The sequence below is a fragment of the Poeciliopsis prolifica genome, unplaced genomic scaffold, assembly GCF_027474105.1.
Source record: "Poeciliopsis prolifica strain line A6 unplaced genomic scaffold, Auburn_PproV2 SCAFFOLD019, whole genome shotgun sequence".
Classification (NCBI taxonomy): domain Eukaryota; kingdom Metazoa; phylum Chordata; class Actinopteri; order Cyprinodontiformes; family Poeciliidae; genus Poeciliopsis; species Poeciliopsis prolifica.
In genome coordinates, this window is record NW_026562394.1 from 7510962 (window position 1) to 7524033 (window position 13072).

Sequence of the window (13072 nt, forward strand, 5' to 3'; positions counted from 1 at the left end):
CCCACCCCTGACACTTTTTTTTTATTTTCTTCTCAACTGCAAAAATACAGGAAAAGACTTTATTGCAGATGCTGCGTCTGACTTTTCTGCAGGGTGAAATAAATGGAACAAATCTCAGCCTTCTTGTTAGAGGAAGCGGTCTTAAATCAGGATAAATATTCCAAGTATAAAATAAATAACAGTAGGATCATTAAAGGCACTTAACAGTACTGATGAATGACTTAAAAGTCACCACTGTTAAAATAAACAGCTTCGGGTGTGCAGAGCGTGACCTCATTGTATAAACTGGGTTTTGTCATGCAGAACCCTGCAGCATTTCTGCTCTCCCTGCTTGCTGTTGCATCAGGCTGTTTCTCAGCCTCTTTTTTTTTTCTCATCTCCTTCCGTCTATTTCACAGCTTGCATTAAAACATATTCACAAAACCCCCAAAACGAGAGAAAAACATTTCAGAAAAGTTTTCTCTTCTCACCTTTTGACGTGGATTTTGAATACATTGTACTCTTTGACGTGTTTTTAGCACTCTTTGCACTCTCTCCCCGTGTTCATCACAGCCACACCCAACAACAGCTTCTCTTTCCTCGTTTCCTACCCATCCTCTTTCTTCCCCCTCAGCCTCCTTCTCCACTGTTGTTCTAATGTGCTTAATAAATGATGGAGCGGTTTATCAGAGGAGGATGCTCCCAGTGGCCAGGATGAAAGAGAAGCAGGAATAATCTTTAAAGCACCCCAAGGCTGTGAATTCCCACCCTGCCAAACCCTCCCCCCCTCCTCCTTCTGCACTCGCATTTAGCACTCTCGCTGCACCCTGAAAGATCCTCCCTCGAAAGCCCTCCCGACACACAGACCCCTTTCTCTTTCTCTCTCTCTCTCTCTCTCTCTCTTTTGAATTAAACTCTATCTCCCTGCTTTCCTCTAAAGCTCCTGCAAAGGCAGCAGAAACAGATCAAAGAGCAGCAGTGGGTCATCCCCAGAACATGCTTATACAGATCAATCGACTTTAACCTGATTGAATGATGCACTCAAAGTCGGGTTTGCAGCCATCACTCTCAGCCGGTCCCTGTCCTCCTTGAGATGCAAACGATTACCATGAAGTGCTTTGTCTTCAGTGATGAGTAAATCAAATATGCCTAAGGCATCTTCCCATTTCTTTTCAATTTTGTCGTTTTTCAGTCCTACGGTCCCAAATGATTGTCTTTGTTCCCAGATACCTTCTTAAGGGATTCGGAGGACGAATGATCCCAAGAATATAAATGGATACTTCTGTGTTCAGCAATAACTGGGAGTCAAATATGACAACCTATGAAATCAGAAGTTTATATTGGTCTTTTTCTGCTTCAGGTTAAGTCACCTTTCCACCAATTTATATCCCAATTTTGTACCTAAACATGGATATTTTGTTTCTTCCTACTTCCATTTTGTTCCAGTTTACAAACTATTTACTTGAACCATTGTATACCAGTTCTCATCAAGTTACCACTGTTGGTTTTGGTTCTATGTACCCAGAATGCCCTCCGCTATAATCCACTTCCTGGTTTTATATTTGTCTTCGGTCTGTTTGGCATTCTCATTCAGTCCAGATCATAGTTTGTGTAAGACAAACCGGGAGTTGGTGGCTGGACCAGAGTTTATATTTTTGGTGCAGATCAGAGTTTGATTTTGGATTTGCAAAATCAAACCAGACTTATTAGGTAAACAAACTGGAGTTGGATTAAAGTGGACCAAGCATGGCTGGTGTGAAAGCACCTAAAGGGGCAAAATAACCAAGTCATAAAATGGCTTATGTGTGCCTATCCTGAGAGAATGCTGTGCTGGTCGAAATTTTTTTTAAAAAAAGGTTAAGAATGAAGTAATCAGAAAATGCTTCAAAAGACCTGAAAAATCCATACAAATCCAATCTTAGAGGCTGTGAAGAGTTCAAAGCGTTCTGGATTAAAGGAACAGTGGACATATTGAGAGTATGAAATCCTCATCTTGCATTTTTGTTAGTTTCTGGCATCGTCTCCTCACTTAAACCTTAACTTTTAAATTCACATTTTTTTCTTTAGTTATTACTCGCATGATCATTTGATGAATTTCTCATTTTATTCAGGAGTGGAAAAGTGGTTTTGCCATATTCAGCTATAAAAAATTTTCACCTATTTATGTTGGTATTAAAAAGCACTTTATGCACCCCAGGACTAAATATAGAATGACCCCAGCTGAGAACTGGATTTGTAACCAGAACAATTACTGGGAACCATGAAGCACTCTATTTTCTTTGAAAGTAGCTTCTTGTGAGGTGATCTAAGTTTGTCATAGATGAAATTATGACAAATGAAAATATAGTCAGCTAGAGATTTAACAATAAATTTAGATCTGATCTGAACTTCGTGTCCAATTTCTGATATTTTTGTTGACATTTGATCTGATTTATCTTTATGAATAAAAGACAAAATAGAAACATATTTAAAACATATAACTGTATTTTTTTTTCTAGAACTCGTTAGGTGTGGGCAAATATTTGTAATATTTGTGCTGGCAGCTTCACAAAATGCGTTTGAAAGCAGTCGCTGTAATTAACAGTTTGGTTATGATTTTATAACAAAGATAAAAAGATAATAGGAAAAACTTTGTGCTTTGTTTTTGTAAGCCTAAACATGCAAATATTAAAGACAATTTACAAAGTACTTTACTTTAGCCACAATTTTTTTAGGTTTCATAACAATATCATAGCCACAGTAGGGCCACAGGTATCAAGTGACTTTTCCTCAGAACAAAACTTGGGCACATATGTATTACATTTGGCTAAGTACAAGAAGGGGTTTAAAGAGAGTTCTTGTTTTTGATGCCGCAAAGAGATTAAAAACATTCTCTAGAGCAACAAAGCAAGAAACATTCAGCCCAAGACTTTTGAAAGTTTACCTTTATTACAGCAAATGTCTGAGACAGGGAGCAGCTTTGCTGCGTTATATTCATCCTTCCTGTTATCTGCTGAAATCTTATCTAGAAAGCGAGATTTGAAGATGTGCATCTTTTTGCTTCCTGTGACTATATTATAAACACCACACTGGAAACAGCTATATTTATATAGAGCATCCACACAGAAGAGTGTTGTAAGCACAACCTGGTTAGAGCTTAGTGTAGTTCTTCCACTGTCTGGGAAAAAGTTTCAAACTGAGTAAAGACTGGTCAGAGATCAACACCAGACTGTTTTTCAGTGCTTCTGTACGGCTAATGCCAGGGGTAAACTGAGAACATTCCCAGGCAGCAGCTACACAATCCCAGGATGTTCAGCATTAAAGCACAGAGTTCCCTGGCTCTGAGATATCTATTGTTCATTGGGTGGGTTGCATCTGTTAAAAGGATCATACCTATATTTGAGGACCTCACAGATGGAGGCTGGAGAATCACCAAACCAACAGCATCATCCCAGTGCTGGTCGGGGAACAGCTGCATTCAGAAGGAGCCTGCAAACATGGACCTGGTCCACCCATGGCTGTGGTCATATAGCAGAACTGTATGAAGGGCCGTTCCACACTGTCTACAATTACAACGCAGGGCTGAACCTGATGCCACAGCATAGGCAGCCAGGGATAAAACCAACATGTAAGCTTTACATAATAAGATTAAATATATTGCGAGGGCTCTTTGCAATCTATTGTTTTTTATTGGAGAAAAATTTGCCTGTTTAAGTAGAGTATAAGATGACAAGCAGCAATAACACTCAGAGAAAAGCCTTCGGCAGCTGCAACACCGCGCCAACACCAAACCATGCTCTAATAAAGAAAACATCTCAAAGATCTAAGATTTGACTAATTACTGCACTCTATCTTTTATGAGTCTCTCCATTCCCACAAGAACCTTCAGCCTTATCTCCCAGTTGGCTTCCCTCCTCTTGTTGTGTTCTCATTTGTCGCCTTTTTATTGGTCCCATGTCTCCCAAGCTCAAGGCCCCTCAGCTATTCATCTCATAGTGTTAATTTATCTCTGCAGTGGCTTAATATCTGTTCAAAGCCTTCTAGGGAAAAAAGGGTCCACTATCTGCCTCCACTTTGTGCAATATAAACCAGCCCACCGAACCGAACCTGAAAGCTGAATGAGCCCAGGCTTCTAGCAAATATTACCAAAGTATACTTTACGTGTATGAAAGTAGTTTTTGAAGAGCTGTGTCAAATGAACTGTTGAACGACCGGGAGAGCTTTTTAAGGTAGAACCCTCTGGATTCTGGGTTAACATGTCTGCTTGGGCTCTGTCTTGTTTTTAATGTCTTAAATAAATGATGAGTTGACATTAGTGAAAGTGGGTATGTGACTTTGTAGTATCTGTTTGTGACCTGTGGGGGCTGGGTAGATCTGACTGTCTCTGCTGAGTGGGTTTTGTTGATGTGATGGAAAGTGAAGCATTGGACTCTGGTTGAACTGGTCGCACAGATGCCAGTTTCTGTCCCACTGTCACCATGTGAATTGACACTCAGGCATTTCTACATGTTTAAAATTCATTAGAGCCACTATAAAACCAGATAAGCGTTTTAACTATGGCTGCATAGTGTTCACTTTGCAGCAATGCCTTGATGGGACACACAACAACAGAAATGGCTTTGTCCGATGAGTTACTACTCATCGGACAAATGAGTTACTACTAAAAGCAGAAGAGGATTTTGAAATAGATTGTTCTTACCATCTACATTTCCATCCAATTATCATATCAATTTTGAGGAAACTTTTAAACTGTCGAAACATTTCCATCTACGGGTTCGGAGCAAATCAACGTAATTTAGCCAGATGTTGACGTTACCCATGCCTTTAATAAACAGGAAGTAGGTGTTGTAAATTAGCATAGACCACATATCTAAGGAAAATGGAGAGCGGTGTTCAGGAACGTGTAGCTCTCGGGCAAGTTGTTGTTGTTCTGTTATGTCAAGCATTGGTGATGTTGCATGCTGTCTGGAGAAAGAAACAGTTCTCTGAAACGGCTGATCAGTCATATAAGGTTCATTACTGCAGAACTTATTCGGCAAATCTCCACCTTAGTGCATGGCCTCTTTTTGGGGGATATTTAGTTTGAAAATGGTTCAGAAAATCATTTATGTAATGAAGTGTAGTATTGTCTACCTCATATTCATGCTGTCAAACAAATCCATTGTGAGCTCATGGAGGTGAAATCACTGAAGGTACTCCCCACTGATCTTACTGATTTTACATTTTCTGCGTAATCCACTGAAGAACTCTGCGTCTTTGCTTCTAAATGTGGTTCTTGCTATTCTTTTTCTCGTTTCTTTCCTATATTAGTCCAGTCGATGGCTGCTACAATAGCATGAACCATTTCCAAACAAAAACCCTGAAACATTTATGAGTTGCCATATACAAAGCTTGTCCAGCATTCCCATTCTCTCTCCATCTTGCCCCAAAATATCTCCCCGATCTCCCTGTGGGGTTTTTCTTCTCCCATTTTCAAAACATGGTTTTCCCAGACATTCTTTCCAAGTTGTGACGCATGGAGAGTGTATGTCTCAAAGCTGCGGACCCCGTGAGTTAAAAATAATCTGTGCCAAGAGGTTGGCTGAGGTCTGCTCCACAACAAAGCTCCACCTCCCCTCCTCCGCCCTTCCCTTCGGTTTGCGGATTCAGACGTTCACACCGTGCCGCTTGCCCTTTTCATCTGCTCACTGTTTTATCGCCGCCGCAGAAGACTCGCGAACCCAGTCTGAGGTTATCCAACACGCCCTGTGATGACATAATGAGTCTGGTTTGGTACTGAAAGGATAATTACTGCTGTCTGAATATTAAACTTGAACATTTCTTCTGTTTTAGAGGGAGATTCGAATAAAAGAGAATCCAATGGCACTATAAGATTAAATGAATGTATACATTCCTATGTAATCAAAGCTGCTAGTAATTCATTCATTAAATGAAAGAAATTCTGTCTGGGGTTTTTTTTCTGCTTATCTGAGGCTCCTCTATGAATCAGTGAAAGATCAGCCGGCAGATGTGTGCGCCGACTCTGAATCACAATCATCACCCCTTTAAAATGCATCCTCGCGTAAATAACCTTTCCAAAGCTGAATATCTTTCCACTCTAATTCCAGCGGGTTGGCACACAGAAGACAGGGAGGGAATATGACAGGCACACACACGTTCTTTTGCTGCATATCGATCCAATATGTAGAGGGCTCCATGTATGAGCGATCAACTCGGCTTGTCCTGTTGAAAAAACTTAAAGATTTGATCTCTTTGACTGTCTTTCCAGTGTCGACAGGCAGGCTTAGAAGAAATGGTTTTGGTGGAAAAATGCAGAATAGTCAGTGGTAAGACAAAACTAGAGATATTAAGAGATATGCCAAACAAGGTACATTAACAGGCGCACAGGGCGAAAGAGGTGAAAGAGTGGATTAAGGCGAACAGAAGGAAATGCATTTCTTATAGACCTTCTTAGTGATTCTCTGGTTTTTGTATGGATCTGAATTGCTGATAACACATTTTTTTTCAGCTTCTCTACCCTGACCTGTCTTTAATCTTTTTATATTCAGAGCAGCAGAGGCAGCGTCACACTGTGTGTGTGAAAGGGCAGTCGCTCCAAAACCGGGCATTACAAAGTTAAAAAAAAAAAAAAAGAGCCTAATGATAATAAGCTTAGGGTTTTTGGTTTTTTTTAAATAACTAAGTGTTTTTACCACACTCCAGTGTTTTAATATGTTATAAATAGTTAAGTTTTTCTCTCAAGTTGCTTTTCACCACTCAGTTTCCTCTGACTTAATTTCTGAACATCTCACCGATACTGAAAATGGCTGACTTAGCGGATAGCATTCTGCTGTGTTCCGCTACTTATAACCTGTTCAGTTTAGCACAATTTCTGATTAGGAATAAACGTGTTACATGAGCGTGAAAGCTAATGAAGTAGGAGCTAAGGGTCAAAAGCGCGTACGAATTCAATGAGATGCTGAAACCACAGCGCCATCTTGTGGCCTGGCATAGTCACAGCTGACTCAACGTGGAACTTTTTCCCCAGTCGATATCCAAAAACCCTGGCAGCAGTCTTAACTCAGCCTTAGGAGTTTGGCTATAGATGAACTCCAGAAATGTTTAGGATTTAATTGCTTGGTGATTGTTTTTAATATTCATTGCCCCTTTTTTCTCATATTATCCACATCCTGTGCAGCTCTGGGAAAAGTTGACCAGGGTCAAAGTACTGACCAAAACACAGCTCAACATTTAACAGTCCCTCCCCCTCTCTCTCTCCTGTGTTTCTTTCTCTTTTCATTCCTCATTGACTGTTCGTCCACCCCTCCCTCTCTGGAGGAGTGTCCAACCACATCTGGAGAGGCAGCTCTGCTCCTGCAGCTCATTCCCCCCTCCTGCTCGGCTCCCCCTCTCCCTCCTCTCTCTGTCTCTGCCTCTCGGAGCGCTCGGTGCCTCCGTTTGCCCTGCTGGAAGTCAAACTGCACAGTGAGGAGATGCTGGCAGCTGACTGTGAAGCAAACTCGCAGAAGCAGGATCCTACCTGGACTTTTTACGAGGCTTGTCGAGGAGGTCATGGCAGCAGCCAGTTCTTGTTCTGCTTTTCATCTTTTTCCTTTTTGAATTAAAAAGACTTTCTTTTTTTTATTTTTTTTATTCATCGCTTCTTGGCCCTCCAGCACCTGGTCTAACCATTACGGGTTACGTGGAGATCCTTCCTCCAACCCTTGACTTCTCCTCAAGTTCAGCACTTCCTCCCACCTGCATTTTTGGAGGAAGGGGAGATTCTGCGGCTTTGGGATGACGGAGATCCTGGTGTCGGATGTAAACTTGAACTCTATGTGCGAGCGTCTGGAGCAGCAGTGCTGCATGGACCAGAACCAGCACAATCTGTCCAGCCAGCCCCAGACCCCGGTGCTCAAGAGACACTCCAACACGGGGGCCAAGCTATGGGGCCGAGTCCGCAGCAAGCTGCTGAGACAAAAGGTCTGACATGCGTACACAAGCTGTTTTCTTCCTGCTTTTTATCTTCTCTCTGCTGCATCTGTCCCTGCATTCATCACGGTGTCACTACCATCTGTTTGTTCAGCCTCTCTGTTATTCTCAGCGCATATCTGTTTGCTCTGTCAGTGGGGAGTTGACTCTTATCTGATGTCTTTATATGTGATGGATGGTAGTGATGCGTACGCTGTGACCTGGTTACAAAGAAAAAGTTTGAGAGGATTGTTGCAGGAAATGGCTTCAGATGGATTTAATATCCTGTAAATGAGGGTTTGTGGAAGATGGCTTTATTGCTCTCTGTAAGAGGTATAATCACACTTTCTTGAGATGGAGCACAATGCTAATGTTTCAGGACGCACCACAGAAACCGCGAGAGCTTATTATTATTTTCCTGGATTATATAATAATCTAATCAAGAACGGAAATCTGACTTTCTCATCTATCTAATCGTTCTGCCACCGTGAGCTCACCTCAGCCTCTTTTTCTTTAATTCCGACCAGTGTCTTTTGTCCTTTTAATTTCCTGCTGAAGACAAAACAAATGAGTGACTCAATGTGTCTGAGATGTTTTGTCGTCAAAACAGCTCCCTCCACTGTTCATTTGAGATATTACCCTCTGCTTGAACTGATGAATTTAGTATTTTAATATCATCTTTGTCCTGCAGACACAGAATTTGGCCTGTTCCAATTTTTCTATAAAAGCTGTAAGAACATGTTCTTAAAAAAAAGTACTAATTTCTAATGTTTTCTTCAGGTATGTAATAATAATACCCATGTAGAACATATCAATGAATGTGACACCTCAACACCTCACTAATACAGCAAGTAGATGACTTTGAGTCTTCATGCAGTGCAAACTTCCACACCAAAGAGTGTTGATACTGTCATTACTGGGTAGAACGTAGGCATAGTGTATTTTAAAAATTAAAAAATGGACAAATTCCTGTCATGAGTCTAATTCTCAGTATAAATTACACAGACCCAATTTGCAAATCATGTTTTAATTTTCTCAAATATGGTTCAGGGCATACAAGTTTTATTATGGCACACTTAAAATGCAGTATCTGAAACATGACTTATTCTGTTGTAGCTAAAGAGAAGCTTTTTTATTTATTTATTTATTTTCTTGCTTCTGAAATATCACAAGCAAGCTCTGATTATATGCAAAGCTGCTCACATGCCCCTTCAGCTATGACTAACTGAGATATAAAATTAGATGTTTTTGCTCTGTATTCGCGCTTGTTTATTCAGCAGTCTTCACCTCATTCTGAACGCATCGGCAGAATTTCGCCTTTGATTTAGTGTGTATAATCAGCCTCTTCAGCATCCGCATCCAAGCTGAGACTTCATCTGACCTCTGATGTCTTGAATTATTCGATAGCTGCTTTAGGAACATTGACCTCTGTCAATCTGAGAGGAATAAGAGAGGGGATTACACCGTAAGACCAGCCTTTACTGAATTGACCCGTAGGTCTGGTATTGATTTCTTCTTCTCTTCTCTCGCTGTTTTCTCAGTCAGCAATAGTATATAAAAAAGTGATTCTCTAGTAAAGCTGCAGAAAAATCTCCCTTTCACCCACCATGTCTCAAAGGCCCCATTCATTTTTACAATCATTCATTCATTTCGAAGGAGATTAATTTTTTTTATTTTTTGTTGGTTGAGTAAATTTGTGCTGCACTTGCATGCATAGTTACTTTTTGGTCCTATCAGTTCTTATACAATCCCCCCTTTATGTTTCCCCTATGCTGCCTTTCTGCCCCTACATAACCGGGATCTCTGTTTGACGGCAGAGATGAGAGAAAGTTAAATCATCTGAGCTCATCGCTTGAGACGGCAAAATAACAAAAGCCTCCAGGGTGTTTTCACAAAGAGATGAAGCGATTAATGTACTTGTTTTGGTCATATTTACATTTAGAACCCTGAATGCCAGCATTTTTGTGACTCTACAGCCCAACAAAATGTACTAAAATTGCAACAGCAGACAAAAAGAGCCAAGAAAGCATCACTGTGATTAGTGAGCAAGACAGGAAAAGCAGCAGACGTTATTGCTTTTTCTTTTTGGGTGCACCTATAGCAAGCAGCATGTTATCTAATTTCTGTTCAGAGGAGTCTGCATGAGAAAAGATTTGCGAGGGCACGGAGGAACACCGGGGAAATGTTCTTCCTGCTTCGGCTGACAGCCGAGCCTAATTAAGACGCAGCGAGATGAGATGGGAGGCAGACTTAGGAACGCTAATTGGACTGGAACCAGACGTCGTGTACTTCATGTGTCTTAACAAAAGAGCAAAAGATGATGAAGTAGCTATAGGTCGGCTCTTTGCTGTATTTTATTTCTTTGGTTTGTTTGCTTGACCATCAGAGAGAGGAACATGTAGCCATCATCACCTGCCCTCCACCTCACTAATTCCTCCTCTGCATTTTATTTCTCTTGCAAAACTATATTCTTCCATTTAAGTATGTTGATTAGTGCAGATGAGATATTAGGGTTTCATCCTCGCTCTTGTTTAAAATGCCAGCCAGCCCTTTAATGGCCCTTTTATGTAGGCCACATAAATCTCCGTCTGTCCCCACCGGCGGGTGTAGCCCTTTATTGGCCCCCCGTGTGCTGCATTGTGATTGGTTAAATGAGCTCCGAGAGGTCAGTAAAATATTCTCATGTTGATACCTAGTATAACCTCCTGGCTTCTAGCGGTACGGCTGAAAGCGTGCAGGTTGGCTTCTGCCCCTGCAGGATGACGAGTAGGCATTGATCTTTGATGTAGGTGGTGAGGGTTTGAGTTTCATTACACATTGAAACAGATAGAGAGGGAGGATTTTATTTCACCCAACCTCAGGGCTGAGATGAAGTTTTGTGCAAAATAACACATTATGTTGCTTATGTGCTGTTAAAGGTGCTGTTTTTACTTCCCTGGAAACCTATATAGAGCATCTAATTGCTTCCATGTTGTCAGAGATAAGGATTACAGATCACCAGAAAACCGAGGTAATGAGTTCAGCGTTGTATTATGCCGTATCCCCAAAAGATTATGTCGAAAACCATCTCTGCTGATCTGGCCAAAGAAAGCGTGAGGGTTTATCAGGGGGAATTAAACACTCGTATAGATCATCACAATAAAACCTGTGTTCTTTCTCAGGAAAGGCACATTAAATCAGGACATACTTGCGCAACATTAACAATCTCACAGAGAGGGTTTTATGTTGAGTTTGAAGAAATTACATTTGTGACGACTGTATTTGGAAAATCCGATTCTTGAGCAAAACTGGGTTCATGAGACAGGGTCATCAAAATTTTCCTCTTTTGCAAACAGAATGCAGGGTTCTCAAATCACAAACTTTGTCTTTAGACAAACTGTAATCAGTGTAGAATAAATTAAAGTGATACTTGATATGTGTAGAATGTGCACTGACCGGCATTGGTGAGAGACATACATCAACTTGACTGGAGTAAGACTGAAAACAGTTAATGGCAACACTTTATTATGTTGGCACTAGAACTCACTTCACCCCTACTAGAGAGTTATTCAGGAATGATCTCAGGCTTTACTCACTGGCAGAGGGTTGCAAGAAAGTGCTAATAAGAAAAAGAAATCCTCAATGTATTAAAATATTATGTTTGGAAATCATTATATGAAACATTTACTCAGAACTCTGTCATTAAAAACTATTTAAGCTCCTTTATTCTGCTCTTATTATGAGATAATCCCAGCTCAGTGCGCTGCAGAGCTTCTACTCATCTGGGCTACAGGCAGAATCGTCTTCCAGACATATAGTACTCATCCGTAAGGTCCCGTTTACTGGAAGAACAGGCAGATTCCATACACTGGATGTGAACTCTAAAAAGCACAATCATCGGTTCTTGGAAAATTCCTGTCTATTGGCTCAAATGGGCAAGTACGAAGCTGAACACTTCCCATGGCGCTGATGCCATCATCAGCTGTGTAGTAAAAAGATTCACCGCCGATGAGCATGTAAACAATAAGCCTATGTGACCAGGACGTCTAAAAATAGGCGCGCTGCTTATATTCCACGGAGCAAACATACTGCAGGGTGATGTTCTAGCTGGGACTCGCTGCACAAACACTTGCTGTAATCCTGCTAAAGCCAAGCAGGCGTGCAGTCTGTACCGCGTTCTAATTAAAGAACTAATAAAAAGCTCTCTGCTGCTGAATGAATATTTAATCAGCCAGAGAGCAGGCACAGGAAAACTGTGATTAAACACAAAGGGGGAATTAAAGCAGCAATTCATTATAATTTTCCTGCAGATCAAAGGATCAAGTTGTTCTTTCTCGAAGGTTATCAACAGCAAGAAGAAACGAGGTGGTTTATTATGGGTAGTGTTAATTTAATGAGGCTGTCTAACTACAGTCATACTATTACCTTTCATTACTCACACAAAGTTACTCCTTTTTTCTTGTTCAACAAGAGAGTTTAACACCTTTTTGCGCTCATTCCCCAGAGGATTTGTCCACAGCATGTAAATGCTGCAGGGGAATCTAAGCAGGTTGATACCGGACTTAAAGTCTGATCATGTGTTCTCAGAGAAACTTTGATCAGTTTCTCTGAGAGTCACAGTGCTGCAGCTCTGAGTAAGAGGAGCAGAGGGGGCGGGGGTAGCCAGCCAGTTCCCGTAGTGTAGTGGTTATCACGTTCGCCTAACACGCGAAAGGTCCTCGGTTCGAAACCGGGCGGGAACAGCCTTTTTTGTCTCTTCCTGCAGCTTGTTGAAATAATGTGTCTGTGAAACAGCGTGACTTATGAGCTTTGTACCGTGCCTGCAGATCAGTCCAGCAGCATAGACGCTTTACAGCCTGGCTGACAGATAATATTTCTGCTTGTGTGAAAATGGCAGAGAGCTCAGACAGGAGAGTGAATTAGATGTGGATTTTCTGTAATGTCTACATGTGGGCTGGATCATGTGGAGCTGCATGCTTCCTGCTGAGCCAAAAAGGGCTGAAAAGTCAAGAGAAATATGCGAGGTCAAGTTCAGGGGGCCGTGTGCTCGCATGTATGTAAGTAAGTAGGGTTCACTGTAAGAGCAACACATGGTTGAAATAAAGCTAATGCACTTGACATGACTAGAATGCTGAAAATCAGCGCACACTGTTCTGTAGGTTTAAAGGATTTCTTTGCCTATTTT

At 41.2% G+C, this 13072-nt stretch overlaps 1 protein-coding gene and 1 non-coding gene across 7 annotated transcripts in view; both read left to right on the forward strand.

The window, feature by feature from the left end:
- The window catches only part of abr (ABR activator of RhoGEF and GTPase), a 121211-nt gene that overhangs the window by 99143 nt on the left and 8996 nt on the right, over positions 1 to 13072 (forward strand). The window contains exon 1 of one of the 6 annotated variants that reach the window (XM_055043366.1): positions 7308 to 7920. The exons of the other annotated variants lie outside the window; for them this stretch is intronic. Within the exon in view, the coding sequence (XP_054899341.1) occupies positions 7735 to 7920 (186 nt within the window). The 5' untranslated portion in view covers positions 7308 to 7734. Of the gene's footprint in view, positions 1 to 7307; positions 7921 to 13072 lie in introns of those variants that run through there. 6 annotated transcript variants of the gene reach the window in all.
- Positions 12557 to 12629, forward strand: trnav-aac (transfer RNA valine (anticodon AAC)). Its single transcript has one exon. It is a non-coding gene; the product is annotated as a tRNA-Val (tRNA).